Raw genomic sequence first — 23,407 nt, 5'->3', positions numbered from 1 at the left:
CGCTCTCTGTCAGCTCTACCCCAGCTGCTTGCCCTGCCGGCTCCCTCCTTGAGGCAGGCTCTGCTCTTGCTGCCGGCCCCGCCCTGGCCTCCTGCCCTGCCGGCCCCGCCCTGGCACCCTGGTTTACCTCTATCCCCAGGGCCTCTTCCACTACACGGGCCTGGCCCACCATCCCTCCCCCTGATCCACCTCCGTTCCGCCTCCCTCCGGGATTGCTCTTGGTGGAGCGTCTGGAATCCGCTCCTTAAGGGGGGGGTTCTGTCACAGTCTTCAGCGGGTGTGCCCAGGAGGGCCACCAGATGACTGTGTTCGGTGAGCACATGGCTTGTGTTGTCTGTTGCCATGTGCTCTCTCCTGTCTATTGTCTTGCCCCTCCCATCTTGTTACCTCGTTATTGTTTAAGTTGCTCCACCTGTGTCTCCCTCGTTAGCCTCCTCGTTTGGTTCCTATTTATTCTCCTGGTGTCTGTCATCCTGTGCTGATCCGTCATTTCTCATTGTGTGTGTTTCGTGTCTGCATGTGATGCAGCTTTAGGCCTGCCTGTCTGTTTTTCCCCCTTGGGGTGGTTTGAGTTTGTTTTGGTTTAATTTTTTACTAAAATAAATAACCATTTCTCCTGCACTTGAGTCCTCGCTTCATCTCCCCGCACGCACCGTGACATAAATGTTTTCACCGTCACTTTTGTTTAAATTAACGCATCCTTGCTCTATAAAAATATAAATTTCTTCTTCAAAAAAATGAAAAAAATAAATAAAAACTTACTGCCTCAAACCTTTGAATGGTAATGTACTTACATGTTACATCAAAACACATCATCATCCTTCATATTTTTATATCCAAGTGTTTTAAAAGAGTTATTACCTTCAACTCCTCCAGTTAATCTGCTCCTACGTGTTTATGCCGGTGGCCTTCATGATGGGAATTCCATACGAGGAGTCTTTTACAGTGGCTGAACTTATTGGCACTAAACTCTTCCTTAATGAGTTTATAGCCTATGAGAAGCTGTCAGTGCTCAAGAACAACAGACTTAATGGCATTTTAGAAGATGGTGTAGATAAAAATTGGCTCTCAGTAAGTATTTATGTAATGTCTCATCAAACAGTTAATAAACATAATAAATAGTCAAATGCATAATCTGAAAAGTATGTTGTCCAAACTACTTGCAGATTCGATCAGAAATCATCTGCACCTATGCACTGTGTGGCTTTGCTAATTTCAGCTCTCTTGGGATTGTGATTGGAGGCCTGTGTGAGTATCTATTCAAAGCACTTGTATGAAGTGTGCTTTAATGATTTTAGTGCTAATAATGTGCCTTATGACTTCTTATCACCATTGTTCAGTATCACCAATTTTTGTAACATAATTTACTGATTTGTTTTTTATTATTATTATTTCATAGCCTCTATTTGTCCACCAAAGAAGAGTGTCATATCTACTTTAGTGCTCAGAGCCTTGTTCACAGGCACATGTGTTTCCCTGATCAATGCCTGTGTTGCTGGTAAGCAATCTGTAATTATTAAAATCTGTTTTAACTTTTTATCAACACCACAACTTTATCACCACACACCATTAGGTTAATTTAGCAGACATTTTTATTCAAAGCAGCTTACATTACACATTAAATGGATAGTCTCTATGAAGCCTTGCTCTAAAACAGAACAGTGATGGGTTATGAATTGCCCCTTGCCAGGTTCAAACCTTTAACCTAATATGAGTAACCAGCACAGATTAACCACTATGCCACAGCCCCCCATCTGGTGGTTTTGATTAAGTACAATCTTATATTGAGTTAAGTTTAGCATTGTTCTGCCTGTAGGTATACTTTTCGTTCCTCCATTGGACTGTGTGGATCTGTTTCGAAATGCAGACTTCAATACCACTATACCTAACATTGAAACTTGCTGTTTTGATCTTTTCAAAAGGTAAGGAAAGAGAATATTTTGCATTGATTGTAGTGATCTGAAAGCACTCTGTATTGAAATGTTTAAAGGAGTAGTTTACCCCAAAATGAACATTTTCCTGAAAATATACTCATCCTTAGGCCATCCAAGATGTAGATGAGTTTGCTTTTTCGTCAGAACAGATTTGGAGAAATTTTAGCATCCCATCACTTGGATCCTTTGCAGTGAATGGGTGCCATCAGAATGAGAGTCCAAACTGATAAAAACATCACAATAATCCACAAGTAATCAACATGACTCCAGTCCATCTATTAACATCAGAAGTGAAAAGCTGTGATAACAAATCACATCCAGGCATTTTAACTTTAAACTGTTGCTTCAAACTAAAATACGAGTCCTCTATCATAATATTGCTTTCCTCAGTGAAAAAGTTGTATTGTTTTATTCAGGAGAGAAATATGCATAGATCAAGCACTGTTTACAAGCGAAAACAGTTCTAAACAAATATGTTGTTGGATTTTGGACTGGAGTCTTGTGGATTACTTGCAGATTATTGTAATGTTTTTTTATGAGCTGCATGTGCAGTACTCTTTCTGACTGCACCCATTCACCGCAGAGGATCCATTGCCTAAGGATGAGTACATTTTCAGTACATTTTTTTTAGTTTTGGGTGAACTGTTCCTTTAATCTGGGAAATATTTATTCAGACTGCATCACTATAAAATTTTTTGTTTGTTTTCAGCACTATCAACAATGGAACAATTTATATCGAGGGGTCCTGGAGTGAAGTGAAAAATGCAACAATTTATTTTGCAAACTGTTGTGGTCTCTATCAGGAACCCGTTTGCCTGTAGTTTGTCCAATAAGTAACGATACAACAATGCAGAAAACACCTCTGAACTAAATATAATGACATTATTTATTAAATTCACACATTTTGAAATGTATGTTAAGTTAATATATGTATGTGCTGAGTATGTTTGATTTTATTTGGTCATATAGCTATTCATTCATAATTTCTTTATAGATGTAACAGTGTGTTAGCACAATGCATGTGCAAGTATTTTTATGTTCTGTAAATGCTGTAAATTTAATTCAATTGGTGTTGTTCTGTCTTATGTAAAGTTAATAATCATTTTTGTAATTTACATCCATTGACGTGATTGATATCAAGACATTGTGCTCTGCAGTGTTTCATTCTGACAGTTATGCTGGAAGTGCTGTGAAAATATTACATTACAGGAGTAAAGCATAACCAATAAGGGCCAAAGGGCTCTTCGGTGAGGCAAGCAGTTTTTAAGATATGAAGCAATGGAGTGGACTCTGCCTTTGGATGGTAAAATGAGTCAAATAAGCTTCTGATGCTATTTACACATTTATTTTACAAAAAAATGTAACAACAAAAACACCTAAAATGCTCATCCTACAAACATACTGTATACCACTAATCTTCTCTCTCTAATCTACACTACAATCCATATAGTAATCTGTATCATTATAATATAAACCACGACACAGACTTTAGTATGCCCTATCTTATCATGTCTGACCACTATCTGTGGTAACCTTTCATATACATCTAAACAAGTACTCCATGGATATTTTATGAGTTAGTTTAGCATGAGCCTTTTTTTGCTAAGTAATGGTTACTAAATCTTGTGAATGGGGTAAAATGTTTAGATCGTTACATTTATTTATTTATTTTGGTTATTTTCAATTAACATACATTTCAAAATATCAAAACCTGTAAACATTGAGCATTCAAACGTTTGGGGTAAGTCAGATTTCTGAATGTTTTGAAAGTAGTCTCTTATGCTCACAAAGGCTTTATTTAATAAAAAATACAGTAAAAAACAGTAATATGGGGAAAGAAATGGTCAAAATAGCTGTTTTATATTTTAATATATTTTAAAATGTATTCCTATGATGGCAAAGCTGAATTTTCATTTTGTGCTGCTTAATATTTTTGTGTAAACTGGTCAGTTTTATCAGAATTCTTTGATAAATATAAAGTTCAAAAGTACAGCATTATCTTTTGTAACATTAGAAATGCCTTTACTGTCACTCTTGGTCAATTTAATGTATCTTTGCTGAATAAAACTAAATATCTGACCCCAAACTTTTTAATGTTAGAATAATATATACTGTATATATAGTCCATTTGTGTGAAGTTGGAGGGTTCCAGAGATAGATGACACATGAACAGTTCGAAAGGCCAGTAGTAAATGGCTTTACTGTGACAATAAAGCACATGATTTTCCCTCTTCTAGGAGACACATTTAAGATGAAAACACAACTGCATTGATTATGACACTAATACTTTGCCCATATACAACCAATATCGGTGCACTGAGATTAACGGCCATTTCCTTAAAAGCAGAACAATTCACCATAAAAAGCACCTCAGCAACCGCTACGGAAAAAAGCTGCATTTCTACACAGCTGAGACACATACATCACAGATGTTTGAGGAATCTTTGAAGAGTCCCTCTCTCACGGTTCCTCAGTCATATAAACTTGACATAGGAACATTTGAATAAATCATAAAGTTCCAGAGTCTATCTGAAAACATTGTTCATCTGTCTACAGGCAGCCAGGTTTAGTATTTTTCTTTAGTCTTAAAAAGGGGATTGCCTCAATTCAGCTCTTAAAAATAAAATGAAGGTTCTCTCCGGAGGTATTGAATGGTGACTTATAGCTGCAAAGCAGTTCACAGTATTATTAAAAATGGCCAGACACCTCTGGTCATTCATCCTTTTACTATCCTTGTTTCTATATAGACATTTCTTCCTTATTTGTAGCATTTTAGACACTATGTGCAAAGTCAATTGGCAGAATCAATTTACTGGAAGCCATTTGTCCTGTACAACAGTAGCTATAGATAATTACACAGGCTCCAAACTAAAGTTTGGTAAGAAAATCAAAAAAGTATGCCGTAGTTGCTTTGCAAGTTGTTTACAAGAGCTCTAGTCCTTCTTTCTACCTCATCCTGACAGTTTTTGGGACCTCCACAGCTTTGTGTTTGGTGGTGGAATTGCTCTCCCCAGCTTCACCTGTCTTTTTAACCACTTTGGGGCTAGACGTGCCTTTCCTGGTAGACTGTGGGCTGGTTCCTTTCTTCTGAAGCTGAGGGCTGGATGAGCCTGTTACGGCCCTCTTGGCCAGTAGAGGGCTCCTGGAGGTCTTTGTTTTAGGCTGTTGTAGAGATTCCATTGGCTTTAAGGGTCTTAGGCCGAAAAGTCCACAGTAGTAATTACATTGATGTTGAGTAATGAACTGCTCGATTATCTTTAGAGATCCTTTATCTGTGAGGCCTTGATACCTGCAGCAGGCATAAAAATATTAGTCTCTCCAAGAAAAAAAAAACTGAAGAAGTGGAAATATCAGAAAAATGGTTAAACAATATAATCTCATAGTAAAATGTACCAACCCTTTAGACTTAGTAACAATTTCAATGCTTGTAATCTTTGAATCGACACCTGAAACACACAAGAGTTTATTTTATACTATTATATTTATATATATTTAGGAATATTTTAAAATGTAGTACTTAGCAACTTACTCAAAAGTACAAGTAAATATCTCTTTACCTTCTAACCGGGTAACCAGGAGGTTTCCATTGGTCCATTGATGGATCCAGTGCTGGAAAGTGCAACACTTCTGCTCCACCTCAGAGGTGGCTCTGGCGATCAGTCTTCCTGTGCTGTCCATCAGACAGTATTTCACATACACACCATTCAGATCAGTCTCTACTGTAGCATATGGAATTGTATTGGCAGGTCGATACATCAGGTGAAGGGGGATGACTCTGAATTTATTTAGAGAAGCAAAGAAATCTGAAATTAGATCATTCTGACATAATCTCTTATTTGTAGCCACATGCATTGCATAGAAATGTCTTTTAGTCAATATTACTTCATAGACCTACTCTAATGAGAATCCAAAGTTTTCAATCACTCTGGCCTCAGCTGCAAATATTTTGCAGTACTCCCGAATGGTATTTTGGATTTTACAGTCCTGAGGATAAGAAGAAGAAAAAAAAGTAACTTGAAAAATATCTATACTGAAAATCTCTGTGGTAAAAAATACGTGAGCTGATTTTTTTTCCATACAATTATAATACAAGCTCCAAAAAGACCATAAAAAACAAAAGTATCAAAAAATGGAGGTATGATTGTGTGCTAATGATTGAATATTTCAAATATTATTCACAATTGAAATATAATCTCACTGGTTTCGCCACATCATGATCAGTCATGTAATGTACAAGTTTAAAAAATACACATTTTTAAAGCAAGGATTTAGAACTTGACAACCATCGTTCTGACCACTTTCATGATACATCTATGGTCCTTTTTGGAGCTTAGCAGTATAAATAACCACTTTCCCCAATGTTTTCTTTTTATAGTTTTTGCTGTGTCAGTATCAATTGAATATAATGTAAATTGTGATCCACTAAGGCTCTAACCTGTTTGGTGATCTCTAGATTTCTCTCGGCCAGGTTGCTCTCCTCCTTGGCCCCATATGCGATGGGATTTCTTACTTTAGTGATGCATGTGCAGCCTGACTCAAAGACAGGGTCCAAACCATAGATGACCTTTGCCCTGCAGGTCTTGTGTACGCATCCCTCTCCAATCTGAACCTCTGCCGTCATGATGCGACCAAAGAATTTATCACCCCAGTAACCCGAGTCTGCCAGGCCTTTGGTGAACATCATTGGTGTCATCTCAATCTCTTCTCCAACTGAGAAGACAGAAATACAGCACAGAAAATCCAATGTAGGTAAACAACAAAAATCTTGTGTAATTTGTAGCAATGAACACACTCGATTTAGCCCAGAAGTCTTACCTTCTAAATCTTCCCTTAAGAAAAATTCTGCCAGTACTGCCCAAAAAAAGAAACAATGTCAAAGTGAACATAATAAATAATACATTATCAGATTTCTGTTTATTAATGGACCAATGAGTTATAAATTACTGTCTGCGCTGAGTAAGTAATCTGTGATGTCAGTCCCATATTCATTCTTGATTGAGCAGCCATATACTCCACAGTCTCTGCTGGAAGCCTGGACTATGGCCAGGGCCACTGGACTCTCATCCCCAGCACTGAGAGAGAGGGGAAGAGATGTAAATTAAATGTAATCAAAGGCACTTTACAATTATACAAATACACTGATATTCTAATAGACTTCTTAAAGTATATTAGAGTAAATTATAGAGTAAAAGCATAGTAAATGAACCAAGCCTAAAAAGTTGAAGAAGTTATTAGTCTTATATACAGTACATATACACATACGTACATACTGTACACTTTTTTACAACCCTATTTAATGCTTTTTTAATGGAAAGTGGCACAAACTTACAGCCACTTGAGGGCAGTGTGTTACAAACACAAACACATATGACGCATTTCAGGGTGTATGCGTGCGAGTACGGCGTCATCGTGCTGATACAGCACTGTGAGAAACAAATTTAGATTTTAATATCCCCTGATGGTGCAATTGAGCAGTGTTGGGTTACATACTCTCTGACTAGAGCATCACCAGTAACAGCTGTGGTGTTCATGGTGAAATACAAATAAGTGAATGACGAGTCCACAGAGCAGTTAAAGGGGTCGTATGATGCGATTTAAATGTTTCCTTTCTCTTTGGAGTGTTACAAGCTCTTGGTGCATAAAGAAGATCTATAAAGTTGCAAAGACTAAAGTCTCAAATCCAAAGAGATATTCTTTATAAAAGTTAAGAGTCAGCCACACCTACCTAAAACGGCTCGTTCTAACACGCCCCCACATATCTACCTCACTATGTGGGAAGATTTGCTTAACGCCGCCCAAATGTTGTTGTTGCCGCCGCCATGTCGTGAAGGCGCTGTGTGTTTCGTTGTGAAAGTGAAACTACTTTGTTTGGCCTTCCAAAAGAGGACGATATCTGCTTCGTCATGCCTGGAGCTGATCCGTGCTGGTTGCTGAGGAAATACAACAACTTTGCGCTGTGGATCGCCGGATCGGCTTTCACCGTGGATGAAGCAGAGTCCAGCCCGGGGTCGTCACATGTGGTTGCCGCAAGCCTCCTTTGTCGAATCCACCGGCCGCGCCGTTCTCAAGCCCGCCGCCTCTGCTCACTCTAGCCCTCCGGCCGTTCCTCACTGTAGCCCCCGGCCTCTGCTCACTCTAGGCGTGACGCTGTGTTTCGTTGTAAAAGCGAAACTACTTTGTTTGGCTTTCCAAAAATGGACACGATGTACAGTATGTGGAAAATAATGTGTTTTTTGAACCTTAAACCGCATAAACACATTTCATTACACCAAATACACAAAACAATGTTCTTTTTAGCAACATCATATGACCCCTTTAACAATATTGCTAACTTTTCAGGTTTACAGCATTAAAACACCTCTTGGGGTATAATAAGCAGTAAAATATGCATACTATCATAGCGAAATATTTGTTATATGTCAACATTTCAGGCATTTGTTCAAATATGTAGAAAAATGCCTGTAAGGTACTGTATCAATAAACTTTTCCAAGTTGTATTGGTCTTTTTATGTTTTCCCATAGATTTACTGCATTCTAATTTTTCTATCAACAGTAACTTTTAACCTGAAATCTCACTGTTGTTTTAAACTTGCTTTAGGTTTTTTGGCTGTGTTGAAAGATTACAGGGGAATTTACCGTCTTTCCGTCTCCACAATTTCCTCTTCGTCTCTGTACCACTTGATGATGGAGTCACTAAGAATGTTAAAAAACTGGCACCACAGCTTCAAGTGGCCTAAGGCATCTGAGAAGGGCTCACCCCTAATCTTGCGGATAACCTGAGGAGCTGAATGGAAAGAGGATCAGGGGTAACTTGACAGAGGCAACAAGGTAAAGATATGTAGTGTTTACTCTTCCCCCATATCAGACATCCCCCTACGTCTTGGTGTCACCATGATAATGTCTGAACAGTGCAAAATTAGAACACTTGCTTAGAAAGAAGGAGAATAACTAGAATGAAGGCCTAAATACAAACCAATGTCATGCATACAGATATATACAAATATCTTAATGGCTTATGTTGGTACCAAACTTTAGTGGTATCAAAAATTGGGGGCTTGTTTGTGATCTGACCAGCTAACAGAATTGTTATTTAATTCTTGTGCAGTTTTGACAACCATTTTTTAATAGATATGAAAGATTTCAATAGGTTCCTGCTGGAAAAACTTCAATCAACAGCAATCAACCAGCATAAAAATACATACGTGTTACCTTTGAAGGGGTCCAGCTTCTCCTTTTCTGCTGGTTTGCTTTCTGTCTTTGTGCTGTCTGTCACCTCTGCCATCTCCTCCTTAGGCTTCGGCACGTCCAGCGTGGCCTTGCGTCGGGCCATCAATGGCGAACGTCTTTCTGTGGGTGGTGTTTGCTGCCCACTTTGAAGTTGCAGGAAAGCCGCCCTGCGAGCCTGACTGGGCGAAATATACGGACTATCCCTCTTACCCTGCGTGTCAGATCCCTCATCCTCAGACTTGGTTTTGGCGAGGTAGATTTTGCGGCGAGCACCAGAAGCCAGCTCCTCGGGGGTGGCTGAGGGTATTAGGGTGAGACTGTCTCGTCGCTTCATCTTTGGGCTACTCTCACAGGACAGAGTGGATGTGGGTGTACTTCCACCACTCTCTTCCCCTTTCTTCTCACTTCCATCCACTGATGCAGCTGAGATGGACCCCTGATTCTCTAAGTTTGGGTTATTCTTTGCAATTAGCCTTCGCAAACTGGCAGGACTTAGTGGAGGGAGTGTAGGTCCCACAGGGGTTGTTAGGCTAAGTTTCTCTATGGAAGGTTTGTCTTTTTGAAGGCTGTCAGATTCAGATTCTAACTTTGTGTCTTTCAGCTGGGGAACCTTATCTGGGTCTTGGTTAATAATACCAGGCGGAGTTTTTGTAGACATATCAGGACTCAGCTGGGACATGAGCTGCTCTTTTGGTTTCTCAGAAATAGCAACTGGACCATGTTGATTGCTTTCACTTTTTAGCATAGTAACTGAAGTCTCAGAGTCATCTTTTTTGCTATCGGTGTGCCTTTCTGCATTTGTGACAGAAATGGGAGGAACATCTTGTGAGATTTCTATGCCAGGAAGTGAGGGGTGGCTTTGAACAAGAGTTTGCTCTTGTTCAAGAGTGGTTGTGTTGTCATCAGCACATGCTATGTTGATTATAGGGATATTACTGTCATCTTCCCTGCCCCGCCCAGTGTTGATACTTCCTTGTTCTTCTCCACCTCTCACTCTTGCTTCTAGATTTTGTGTTCTCTCCACAGAAGGGGATGATTGAGTGTTCCTTGCCACACCCAAAAGATCTGGAATAACTAAGGTGCTGTTGGAGGTTGATTCACCTGATGCTCTAGTGGCATCATCCATTTGTCTTTCCTTTTCTCGAAATATCTGTGCCACCTCTTGTGTTAAAGGTTGCATGACTCTCTCAGGCTCTAATTTCAGAATTTCACTTCTAGGTGCAATAACAGGTTCTTCACGTTTGACTCTTTCTGGCAATGTGACCTTGATTTCTGGGATGAGTGGCGTAGATCTCTTTTTTGCCACATTCTTGATGACGGTTTCTCTTGTGTCAGGGAGTATTATGATTGGTTGGACTGCTGGTTGGTCCTTCTCGGTCAAACGTCTCTCTGCTTGTGCTTTTGTAAGGAGTTTTGGTTTATTTACTTTGTATGGCCTCGGTTGAGTTTCTATAACCTCAGTTTCACCTCGTCTTGGACTTTTGGGGATCTCCATCTCTGGAATTACAACAGATGCTTCTGTCTCTGGAACAACATTATTGTTTCTCTTAACATCATCTTTCTTTGGTTGACTGGAATCATCCTTTAGTTTTTCAGCATTAACATTGTCTTTTTCTTCTGTGCTTTCCTCAATCTTTTCTTCACCACTATGTTTTCCCTTTTCTTCAGCACTCCTACCCTGACTTGGAATGCTTTTATTATGCTCCATATTAAAATCATTCACTTTAGCAGAGTCAGCTGCAACTTCTTTATTCTCTTTGAAACTAACATTTAGTGCTGGCATTGATTTTTCATCTGGTTTAAAATCAATTTCCACTGCACTCTCAGACACAAGAGCAACGGAATCCCCTTCTTGAATTAGCCCCAATGCTGGTGACAATGAATTCTGATCATTCATTTCATATTCTCTTTCATTCACTCCAACTACAGGAAGGACTGACTCTTTTATGACAAAGTCACTCACCGACTCATTTTTCCCTGCAGTGTAAGATTTCCCTTCTATTGCATCATTCATCTCCTCTTTATTTTTCCCTGTCAGGGAACCTCCCTCTAGCGTTTTCATAACACTTTCCTCCTCCATATTAGGAATTACTTTCTCGTTTGGCTCTTTGCTCTTTTCTACTCTCAGCTCCGCTGACTGGGACTCATTGTACACTTCGGTAGGGACAAAGTCGGCAAGCTGTGAAAACTGAGACTCTGGCTGGCTCTCACAACACTGCGTGCTTTTCAGGTCTGCCATGATGAGGTCTGTCAAGGGGGCATCTGAGCCCCCCTGTTCCTCTAAAATATGCATTTCCTCAGCATCTCGCATGACCTCATCTGCAGGATAGGTAAATTCCAGCCTTTCAGTCTCGAATGGAGGATTGGCCAAGCCCACAGAGCCAGGAACATCAGTGTCACTAGGTTTAGTATGGTCACCTGTAGCCTTAAGACATAAACAGTTGCTTGTTAAATAACTTGTGGCTTCACAACACTGAATCCACTGCACAGATTTTACAGTTTTAGATTGTCCTCTTGGCATGCACTGGATCTTAATGTTTATAGAATAGGATATTAATTATGGGATATTAATAAAAAAGTAAAAAAGCGTAATTAATCACTTTTATGCTTGGATTGATTTGCTCATAGGATCATAAAATCAATAACTGAGGCAGAAGTTTTTATAAAAGCTTAGAATTTTGATCATTGATGTATAGTTTTATACACCATTGATGCATAGTACAGTCATGTTTACGATAAAAATTTTGTATTTATTGAACAAGCATACACCTTAACTATATTTTTGTCATTTGGTTTGTTTACTTGTATTTTAAGCTGTTATATTTGAAACTATATACAAATTTGTACACTCAGACTACCAATCTTGTGCAACTTTCCATGTATGTAGAAGGAAAACAACATAATATTTATGAACTGTCAGGACAACTTGACAACACCCCTGTATGACAAGTGACATATGATATAACTAACACCACAGAAATCACATTAGTAAAACACTTAATATTACTGAAGTTTAAGTTGCTGATCAGTATACACCTAATGCCAATGTTTTTAATTTTCTAATAAAATGGGTAACATTCTAGCTTAGGAAAAAATTGTGATTTTGCCACAGTTCTTTGTTTCATTGTGGAAAGTGATATGTACTATAGTGACATGTGAATTGTTTACAATATTTTGAAAACAGGGTGAATTTTCATTTCATGACAACTATATATATAGCTATAACTGTATAAATAACTTTAAACTATATATATATACTGTCACTTTCACTTCACTTTTATAACCATATTACATTGTATGTTACATATTACAACATAAGTTTACAGTGTTATCAGTGTATATCAGTTTACAGTGATATAATGTTACGATTATTGAAACATCTAATTGTAAAAAAAAACTGAAAATGGAGTGGCATTTCAGTAGTGACAGAAGTAGCTTGTCACATTTATAGACCGTTCCTACGAGAGCTTTCTTCTAACAGAAGTTCCTCTGTTGTGATTCAACATGCAGAGTTCAGATGAATGTGCAGGGTTCCTCTAACTGACACACCACAACAACCATTAACTTCCCACGAGACGCTAGGGTGGTTGCACTTCCACATTACATAGGAAATAAAACAGCTGAATGTGTTACATGCCAGGTGCAACGCTGTCACATGTTTGTCCTGTCTGAGACTGAGCACATGTGAATCAATTAAAGGTGACATTCACCCTGTTGGCTAACAAACATGAATTCATTACTAGCATTTAGCCGAGTCTGGTTTTAAGCAATGATGCAATGACTGTGGTTCCACATGCCTTTCTAACAGCCTCATTTCTCTCATTTCTCAGCCATGGCATTTTAAAAATCATGTGAGGGCTAACAGAACCTCTGCCATGTGCACATCCTTGCCAAGAAAGAAGCTCGACTACTGTCTACGGTTGCATGCACAGTAAGTAAACATGTTTGTAATAAAATCTAAAACCAAAATTAATAATAGAGCATCTTGGGCACTTAGTCATCCATTATACATAGAGAGACAAAGGTTTAACATGCAAGTGGAACATTTTCAGTAAGGGTGAATTGTCAGCTGACTTTGGTTTCTCTGACATAATGTATACAAGTTTAGCAGTCAGTAAACTCTCTTTGTATGGTATGGCTTCTCTCAGCACAGATTAGAAACAGGTTTATTTTAAGACACGGGAACCAAAGAATCTTGAAAATGTGAAGAGGTTTTGTCTTCTTGTCCAGCAACTGTCCTTCACCATGTCCTGACCTGCACTATCATTAAAACACGTCCATTTAAAGTCATCGCAATTATGACAATGGATGGAAAATCCCATTTCAGGTCCAATACTAGTTGGTCCCAATGAGTAATAATAATAATAATAATAATAAAGGTCTGCTGACGCATGAAAACACATTCTCTAACTATTCTAGATAAGCTAAAAATCCAGCTAGTCTGACTCATGCTCACTCTGCGCATTATTGATTGCCTTTTTAAAGGGCCAGTGGCCCTTATTCAAAGTCCTGGGAGAGAGCCGTAAATAAGACAAAAGCAGAGCACAGAAGCTGTGGTGTTGTAAGAAGCTGAAATGTAAGGTCAGTAAAAAAAAATTATTATTTTTTTTTTGAAAGAAATGAATACTTTTAATAAGCAAGGTTTAATAAGCATGTCACACTGTAGAATGAGTAATGAATTCAGATTTGCCATGACCGGAATAAATATATATAATAAATATAATATACATTTTTAATACTGTAATAACATTTCACAATATTATTGTTTTTATTGTATTTTTATCAAATAAATGCAGCACTGGTGAGCATGAGAGACTTCTTTCAAAAACATAAAAAAATCTTTTGAATCTTTTCAATTGTAGTCTTAATACAGTGGAGTCCAAAATGTTAAGACAACATTGAAAATTTAAATGTACAATTTAAGTTGTGTAAACAAAAACATCATGGTACACACACACACACACACACACACACAAAGATTTTTCTTAAACTGTTATGCTTATAATATAATATTGAACAATATTGTAATTAAAATTGTATTTAATTAGAAAAAAAATACAAAATAGAAACATTTTAACGAGTGCTCTCAGACTTTATACCCTGCTTTACTTGTGTACTGCATCCCAAACACTGTGATTGCAGTTTTGTCAAGAAAATAGTCTATAAGAACAATGCTGACACTTTCAATCCTTACATGAAAAGTCATAGACCAAATAATCTCAAAGCTGCCTACTGTGTTCTCTTGGGTATAGTTAGTGTCATCATCTTGGCTATGGACTGGTGTAATTAAACTCAAGTCTTGTCGCTCAAATGTACTCTCTATAAATAACTGCCATGTGCTGTGGTGCAGGAAGCCCTGCACTACAGATGGACAAAACCGGCAGGTTGTAAAGTGAGCGGTGTGATGAACTCACCTTGAGAAGCAGAGATTGATAAATCTGCTGGACTTCCTCTGGACTACTCTCATCCTTTGGTATCTCATTCTCCCCTACAGAAAGTCTAAGTGTTGCTCCAATGCTCCCAACATGCTCTCTTTCAGGGGTGGGAGACACATCCTCAAGTTTGTTTGCATGAAATTCAGAAATATGTTCAGCTGAACTGGAGTTTATGATATCATTAAAGACGATTGAGTCTTGTGTTTGTGGTAGAGGCTTTGTTTTTACTTCCAAATCCACCATTTGAGATGATTCCTGCACCAGCTTTGGTGCCTCAAGCTCAGAGGCCTTACTATAGACCAAAGACATTTGAGGAGGTGTTTGTGAAGGAGGGAGGTGTTGTGGAATTTCTTTTTCTATGATAACTTCACTAGTTCTCTTTGTGGTTTCTGTTGTCTCTGACTTCTTGCTTTTGCCAAAGAATATGTCCTTTAGGGAGTGAAAAACCGAGGTTAGAGCTGACTTGTGTTGAGGTTCTGGCTCTTTGTGTGACGCAGCTTTGGTTGAAGGCCCAGATGTAGCTCTTTGTTCTTGTTCTGTTTGCCTAATTTTCTCTCGTTCTCTTTCATTGGATCTCTCTCGTTCTTTCTCTTGCTGAATTTCTCGTGATCGCTTCCTCTCCTCTTCTTTTAATCTTTCCCTTTCCATCTCCAGCTCTCGTTCTTTTTCTTGGACAGGTCTAACATCGACCTCCATGATCTCCTGTGACTTTGCAGAACTCTGATATTCCTCAGCAGCTTGTGACTGCACAGACTCAGCTAAGTATTTTGCCAGGCTCTTTCCTTCATTAGCATCCTCTTGTTTTCTGTTGCTCTGGGTGGGTTTAATAACACCCACTTCATCAAATCCATTGGTAATACGCATCTTCTTTTCACCCACTTTCTCTTTGGCAGACTGCTTTGTGGCGACCACCTCCATTGGATCGCAGATACGGTTGAGTTTCTCATTACCGTTTTCCATTTTCATCTCTGTTATTCCTACAGAAGCCTGTACCGTGATATTATCAGACTTATCATCTATGATTGCAGGCTGCTCTTCATCTGTTCCTTGGTAGGTCACGTTCTCCTCTCCATCCTGGGTTGTGGGAGAAGAGCTCAGGGTGTCGTTCCCAGCAGGAATCCTACGCTTCCTTAGTAAGCGTTCCTGGTTAATCACATTTAATTGTTCCTTCTGCATGTTCTCCTTACCCCGACGTCGACTCTCTTCCAGCTCTCGTCGCTTGTTCTCAGCTTTCTGTTTCAGTTTGGCGAAGAACCTTTGGTGGATCAGGTACTCACTCATGGTGCCCACCTCCAGCACCCCAGAACAAGAGACGATGCCCTTACTGTTCCTCGCTGAGGCCTGATAAATGGCTGCATCATCTTCTGTACAGCTGCCAAATGAAGAAATGTAGTTAATAGTCATTGTGTAAACAATAAAAGCATTGATTTGGATGTGAATGTATGAAATGTATTGTAGAATAAGCAGTCAGGTCATACTTGTAGATGTGGAGTATGTGAATTTTTCCATTGCGAAATATTTCATATTTGGGAAGACCACTATCTCCAGCTCTCTTTCTTGTTCTTTTTTTTGGACAGGAGTAACATTGACCTCCATGATCTCCTGTGACTTTGCGAAACTCTGATGCTGTTCAGCAGCTTGTGACTGCACAGACTCAGCTAAGTATTTTGCCAGGCTCATGCCTTCATTAGCATCCTCTCGTTTTCTGTTGCTCTGGGTGGGCTTAATAACACCCACCTCATCAAATCCATTGGTAATACGCATTTTCTTTTCATCTGGTTTCTCTTTGGAAGACTGCTTTGTGGCGACCAGCTCCATTGGATCGTAATTATTGTTGAGTTTCTCGTTACCATTCTCCATGATCATCTCTGTTATGCCTACAGAAGCCTGTACTGTGATATTATCAGATTTATCGTCTATGATTGCAGGCTGCTCTTCATCTGTCCCTTGGGAGGTCACGTTCTCCTCTCCATCCTGAGTTGTAGGAGAGGAGCTCAGGGGGTCGTTCCCAGCAGGAGTCCTACGCTTCCTTAGTAAGCGTTCCTGGTTAATCACATTTAACTGTTCCTTCTGGATGTTCTCCTTACCCCGACGTCGACTCTCTTCCAGGTCTCGCCGCTTGTTCTCAGCCTTCTGTTTTAGTTTGGCGAAGAACCTTTGGTGGATCAGGAACTCGCTCATGGTGCCCACCTCCAGCACCCCAGAACAGGAGACGATGCCCTTACTGTTCCTTGCTGAGGCCTGATAAATGGCTGCATCATCTTCTGTACAGCTGCCAAATGAAGCAAATATTGTCATTGTGTAGTCACTGCTAAAAGCATTGATTTGCACATGAATGTATGAAATAAACTTTAAAAAAAGAATTGTATTGCTTTAGAAATGCAAAGATAGGTAGAAAATAAGCAGAAATAAGAAAATAATCATACTTGTAGATGTGGAGTGTGTGAATTTTTCCATTGCGAAATATTTCATATTTGGGAAGACCACAATATCGATCTAACTCCATGTCATCTTTGTACCAGGTCAACTCAGGAGCTGGGTAACCTGGTGAAAATGTGTAATGGTGTTATAATACTGAACATTAATTCAACCTAGAAAATCATAATTGTATATTTTGGGGGAAAAAACATACACACAGACTTTACACACCAAATATGATTATTTGTTGTGTATTTTTTACAATACTGAAATGTTATAGAACATAAGGACAATACAAATGCCATAAAATATTAAAGTATTTTCATAATCATAAAGCAACTTACCTGTGACCACACAAGAGAACTTGACATTGCATGATTCTGACACTGCCTTCGATTTTATGGTGGTCTCAAAACATGGCTGGGTCTCTTCAGTCAACTGAGCCATGACTGTACATAATGTACTCCTGGAAATGGCCAATAAAAATTTGTCAGCTCATTAATCCCCATTTCAGGAAAGCTAGTATATATTATATAAAATTAATCCAAACATTATTATATAAATCAATAAATTAATAAGCTAAAGCAACAGTTTGCATAGACACGATAGTGTCACCAAATTATAATTATTGGTGTCATCGGGAGGAAAGGCTGCAAGGTATTAACAGGGTGAGAGGATATTCTTTTAGCCTTTTAATATTAACATGTAAAAGTTTGTTTTGGTATCATTTATAGTGTACTTTTTCATGTACAATATACAGTGGTTATTTGGCTGGGTCACAGTATCGATCACCTTGCAATCAAATGCAATTGGCTTTAATTTGGTATTTCTGAAATTGTAAAACAACAAACCAAAGCAGAAAGGCATTTTGGGGAATAGAAATTGTTATTTGAAGTGTAGTTAGTTTTGGATTGACCTTTTGGGAAGCTTTTATTACCTCGACGGCCTGTAGTTTGAATACCTGTGAGTTGAAAAGCTATTTAGAAATGAGGCAAATCAAAGGGACACTCATCAGACAAGAACATCTAAACTAGGGACTAGTCAGCGTGTGACCCTGATTTTAATCACAGCCAGGAGCATCTGTAATACATCATACATTAAACGCTGTTGCTTATGGGGAGAATGTTGTGGTCTCTCTTGGCATAACCGTAGTTGAGCCAATACAATACAACCAATATGGGAACCACAGTTAGATCAGCATTTCAGCAGCAACAAAAAACATTGAAACTGATGAAAATTGGATTTTGTGATTGTATTTAAGTTGATGTGTGCTAAAATGGGATCTCATTTGATAAAATAAAGTATCAGAATAGGAGAATAGGGGAGTTTTTCCACATAAAAACCAATGATCACATTCTAACCAAAGACAGTTTTTAAAATCAAATTATATACCATTAATATTCCATATAATTTATATACATTTTTGATGATATTTATTTCACAAATATCGGTGATTAGTAAAATACTGTAGTTATGTATTTCCAAAATATTTATTAAAAACACAATTAATTTCTAGACATAATAACCATCATAAACCTCAAAATCAACATCCAAACTGGAGGTTTGGATAACTCTGACACAAGCAGACATGCTTTACACCATCAAACAAGGCAGAAAAACACCCTCAATCAAATTTGATAAATTTTTTACCTATTTTCAGGCCTAATGTTGGAGAGGTAGTTGCGGCTCTCTGACCTTCCGCTAGCCGATGAAACATCCTCCCCATTTTGGCTTCCTGATCTCCCATTTCCAGAGTAAGAGTGGGTCATGGGCCTCCTGGATGTCATTGTCCAAAAGAAATAACTTCAACAGTCCAAAAAACCCACCAGTCTCTTTAAATGGGGTTTCAGTGTTTCTGCAGAATAAAATTCAGGTCGGTCTCCGGGCGATTGGAACCAAAATGTAAAGTTCCACTTTGTAGCTATTTGGAGAACTACTGAAAAGCAAAAAAATACAAATCAATCAAACTAAGAAACACAAACACTGAAAGTAATAACAATATTAATAATATGTAACCGCAATTTCAAAATATAGTTTAAACAGAACCATTCTGTTTTGAGGGCAGCTAGTCTCAACAAGCAAACCATTTGAACAGAGAAGTTATTAATAGGAACTGCTGTCTGCTAATTTCAATTTGGTCAAACGCGCTAATTTGTATTTGATTTCAAACCAACACATATAGTTTGAACTTTGAATTGCTTGACAAAACAGCACAACACTTAAAGAACTCACCATTAGTGTGTTTCTTTGTCTGTTCTTTGGAGCCTGCTGTCCCAGTAGCACTAGAATTGTCAATCACAGCAGAGCATGTGAGTTGCCAGCAGGACCCTATTTATAGCAGGCCTACAAATAGGCGCAAGAGCACATCACACTTTCCACAACTAGCCATTGCTCTGAAGCCACTTGAAAGAAGCGTCCAAGAAAAAGACAGCAAAAACTTCCAAGCGCAGGTTAAAATAAAAAATATCTCCTGCTTTAATCATTCCTTCTCTGCCAGCCTCATAAAATCCTGTAATTCTTTCTCTGATTGACTGATTGTCTGATATACATTAGCACACATAGAAATGGTCCACTGTGTGTAGAAATTTAGCCAAATGCATCTAGTATGTGGTGTGGAGAAAGTGATCTGATGCAAGTGGCCCTTTGATGACAGCTCTCCAGACAAGCTCAAAGCATGGCCCAGGTTTAATTAGGACAGCCCCCTCTATGTCACTCTGTCTGTACACCCTCCCCATAACAATCAACAACCTTTCCCACCGGTCATGTGTCATTGCATCATTTTCCAATCATAAAAGGGCTCTGATTACATGCTGTCAAGCAACCACTCTCACAAACATACCGTACATCTTTCAAACAAGAGATGAAACACATGCTTACAAATAATAATAACAGAGATGTAAACTTGAGTGTAACAATCTGACTCAAGTCACACGTAAGTAACAAGTCATTAAATTCAAAATTAATATAGAATTATTATCGTTTAATAAGATTTAAGAATTGCAGAATACGATTTTAAATGCAATGATAAAGTGCTGAGAACACATAGAAACAGAATATAAAGCAAATATTTTAAAATTGTAAGTGTATCTGTGATGTTATAAAGGGTAAAGCCAGTATATTGCATCACAATAATCAACTATATCATCATTTTTTTTCATTGCTGACAGTAAGGCAATACAAAAACAAAAAGGGGATCCAAAGAACAGAGCAGAACTACAAACAAACAAGAAACAGACAAACAAACAAGCAAACAAATAAATAGTGTGCCATTCAGTCTCAAGTCACACTTAATTCACAAAAAAATTACGTGGGAATCGACTTGAATTGTCTTGAGTTGAATGCCAAATTAGAAGTAGTATAAATAATAATAATAATAATAATTTTTATTATTATAATATTATTTAATAAGATTGCATTGCAAACCATTTATATGGCATTTCTATTTTTATATCACTTTTAAAAGCAAAAGTGCTGAGAGCACGGAGACGAGAAATAAATGTTATTTCTAGTAAACTCATATAGGCTACCTACCAATAATCAATCGTCTTTCCAGCTCAGGATTGTTAGTTGCTTTCAATATGACGTCAGCCTGTCATTAACCTGACGACGAAAGAAAAAATATTTTCAGTCTACTGTACCTGCTGCAGTGTGCAGATGTCGAGGGCGCATCTACACTGAGCACAGCGGTAGTGGGAGGGCCAGTCTGTCATTATTACGGGAAACCATTCATTTTTAAGCCAAACTCTATCGCAGCATGTTGAATATCCAGACGTCGATACAGCTTGAGGCTCTGTGTATGTTTGCATGACGGGTTTTAGGAAGGGAGTGTGATATAAGTCGCAGTCAGCCGGCATTCACAGCATACAGCAATGAGCACTAGGACAGGTGAGTGTAACACCTCTCTACATCTACTGTATACTGCAAGCGAACGACGCCACAAACTAGATGCTGTTGCCGTCCGGGACTGGTTAACGCACAGGGAAGTTGTTAAAAAGCAACTGTTTAGACTGTTAAAAAGTGACTGTAAGGGTTTGAGCCAAAAATTCAAACTCATATTAAATTAGAGTAATTTTGTACATTTTCTTTCCTCCAAACAAAAATGTCCATATCATATTTTTTTCTGTAGCTGCTGTGTAAACAAGTGAACGCCATAAAACCACACTGACGTACATTCAGACAAAAACGTTTAAACTTGTGCTTACATAGTTATAAAAATATAACTTGGTCCAAATAGTTTTAAGTGTTACAGTTTATACAATTATTAATTACGGTATCTGTTTGCCAAATAATGGGATCATGTTTTCACAAAAGGTCAAAAAGTCATTTGTTTTTAGAACTGTATTTTTTTCTTAGGCAAAATGGTTCATTCCTTATAGTTTACATATTGGAGAATTTCTTTATAATCAGTAAAATTCATAAGCTGATATAACTGCTAATGCATTATGGTATTTTATTGAATTGAAGTGGTGTGACAGTTTAAAGAATTGGATTTTTAAGTCCTCAGACTGAGAAATCTGAAATGACAATTAAAGCATAAATGTGACCCTGGAGCACAAAACCAGTCTTAAGTCGCTGGGGTATATTTGTAGCAATAGCCAAAAATACATTGAATGGGCCAAAATTATAGAATTTTTTTAATGCCAAAAATCATTAGGATATTAAGTAAAGATCATGTTCCATGAAGATATTTTGTAAATTTCCTACCGTAAATATATCAAAACTTCATTTTTATTAGTAACATGCATTGCTAAGGACTTCATTTGGACGACTTTAAAGGCGATTTTCTCAGTATTTAGATTTTTTTTTTGAACCCTCAGATTCCAGATTTTCAAATAGTTGTATCTCGACAAAATGTCCTATCCTAACAAACCAAAGCTTATTTATTCAGCTTTCAGATGATGTATAAATCTCAATTTTGAAAAATTGACACTTAAGACTGGTTTTGTGGTCCAGGGTCACAAATAGGAATATTGAAATAAACCTATAATAATGAAAGAGACTTCTCATTTCCCTGCAAAGAGTTGTAAAAATGGGTAAATTTTTATTTTAGGATAAACAAGATATTATGAACCCAGTCATTTCAAAGTTGCTGTCACTTTTCTCTTTGAGTACTACTTTGGCATGAAATGACTGTACAAACACTGTTGAAATCATGATAGATTTGCTTCTTTTAATAATTAATCATTGGACACTATCTGTGCTAACTGTTCCAAACTCTGGATTGCTTAACTTTTCTCCAAGTATCTTTGTTTTGATTCTGAATGCCACTTTTTTTGTTATGTTATGCCACTATTCATACTTCTGTTTTCTTTTTACACAGGTGGTAAAATTCTGAAATGACTGACTACCTTAACAGTGCAGCCCTATTGCGGTCTAGGCCCTTACACACTTAAGAGTAGTGCCGACAGTCATGAGAACTGGTATAATATACCTATCCTTATGCGTTTTTTCCCCTTTAGAAATTTCTACTTCTATATATGAAGAGTTTATTTGCAAAAACAGATAACTCAGTTTTTATTAAAGGGGTCATATGATGCGATTTCATGTTTTCCTTTCTCTTTGGAGTGTTACAAGCTGTTCGTGCATAGATAAGATCCCTAAAGTTGCAAAGACTAAAGTCTCAAACCCAAAGAGATATTCTTTATAAAAGTTAAGACTCGTCCACGCCCCACTAAAATGCCTCGTTTAAACACGCCCCCACATGTCTACGTCACGGTGTGGGAAGATTTGCATAACGCCACCCAAATGTTCACGCAAAAAAAGAAGGCGTAACTTTGATTCTCGATGTAGTATTGTTGCTGCCGCCGCCGCCATGTTGTGGAGACGCTGTGTGTTTCGGTGTGAAAGCAAAAATACTTTGTTTGGCCTTCCAAAAGAGGACACAACTAGAAATCAGTGGTTAAGTTGTATTTACAACACTGTTCCAGAACAGTTCAACCCAAATATTCAGATGTGTCCAGCGCATTTTATGGAGGACTATTTCCTGATCCTGAGAGAGTAGACTACAATGCGTCTGTGCACAAAGGCTGTTTCTATAAAGTGGGACAGTTACAACTTTTGCAAGGACAGCTTCTGACTCACAGCCTGTAAGTACGTTTTCATATTAAAAGAATTTGCCACTGACGATTCAAACGCGAGTTTTGTGCAGTGTAGAGTAGCGCGTGTTGTTTGTCGTTTCTCCGATCACATGGTTTTATGTTTACGCGGCGCGATATGCAACGCAACACGTCAAAAGACAGTATAAGTCATTATAATCCGTAATTATGTCCCCACTGGATGCAACAAATGCCTCGTTTGTAATGGGTTTTATTGTTTTTTAAATAAATTCAATGCACACAGACTGAAGTAGTTTAAGTCTTTGGTTCTTTTAATTGTGATGATTTTGGCTCACAT

At 38.1% G+C, this 23,407-nt stretch overlaps 3 protein-coding genes across 3 annotated transcripts in view; 2 read left to right on the top strand and 1 right to left on the bottom strand.

Moving 5' to 3' along the window:
- The window catches only part of LOC107691146 (sodium/nucleoside cotransporter 2-like), an 8,614-nt gene extending 5,786 nt beyond the window's left edge, over positions 1 to 2,828 (top strand). Inside the window, exons 10-14 of the mRNA XM_016489631.1 lie at positions 877 to 1,071; positions 1,167 to 1,248; positions 1,400 to 1,498; positions 1,817 to 1,922; positions 2,644 to 2,828. Of these exons, the coding sequence (XP_016345117.1) occupies positions 877 to 1,071; positions 1,167 to 1,248; positions 1,400 to 1,498; positions 1,817 to 1,922; positions 2,644 to 2,755 (594 nt within the window). The 3' untranslated portion in view covers positions 2,756 to 2,828. The remainder of the gene's footprint in view (positions 1 to 876; positions 1,072 to 1,166; positions 1,249 to 1,399; positions 1,499 to 1,816; positions 1,923 to 2,643) is intronic.
- Positions 2,829 to 3,995: 1,167 nt separating this feature from the next.
- LOC107691127 (alpha-protein kinase 3-like) lies at positions 3,996 to 19,400 on the bottom strand. Its single transcript, XM_016489608.1, has 14 exons — positions 19,247 to 19,400; positions 18,665 to 18,950; positions 17,359 to 17,480; positions 17,023 to 17,140; positions 14,576 to 15,968; positions 9,144 to 11,586; positions 8,571 to 8,718; positions 6,879 to 7,006; positions 6,750 to 6,785; positions 6,370 to 6,644; positions 5,830 to 5,918; positions 5,492 to 5,709; positions 5,332 to 5,380; positions 3,996 to 5,223 (listed from the first exon to the last, which is right to left on the bottom strand). The coding sequence occupies exons 2-14, from the start codon at positions 18,799 to 18,801 to the stop codon at positions 4,881 to 4,883; spliced, it is 5,499 nt and encodes a 1,832-aa protein (XP_016345094.1). The 5' UTR covers positions 18,802 to 18,950; positions 19,247 to 19,400; the 3' UTR covers positions 3,996 to 4,880.
- Positions 19,401 to 20,683: 1,283 nt separating this feature from the next.
- The window catches only part of LOC107691126 (mucosa-associated lymphoid tissue lymphoma translocation protein 1-like), an 18,035-nt gene continuing 15,311 nt past the window's right edge, over positions 20,684 to 23,407 (top strand). The window contains exons 1-2 of the mRNA XM_016489607.1: positions 20,684 to 20,899; positions 22,335 to 22,434. Of these exons, the coding sequence (XP_016345093.1) occupies positions 22,425 to 22,434 (10 nt within the window). The 5' untranslated portion in view covers positions 20,684 to 20,899; positions 22,335 to 22,424. The remainder of the gene's footprint in view (positions 20,900 to 22,334; positions 22,435 to 23,407) is intronic.

Source organism: Sinocyclocheilus anshuiensis, unplaced genomic scaffold (assembly GCF_001515605.1).
Source record: "Sinocyclocheilus anshuiensis isolate Anshui unplaced genomic scaffold, SAMN03320099.WGS_v1.1 scaffold2, whole genome shotgun sequence".
NCBI lineage: Eukaryota > Metazoa > Chordata > Actinopteri > Cypriniformes > Cyprinidae > Sinocyclocheilus > Sinocyclocheilus anshuiensis.
Note: the sequence above shows the minus strand (reverse complement) of the source record. Positions and strands in the feature narration are given on the sequence as shown.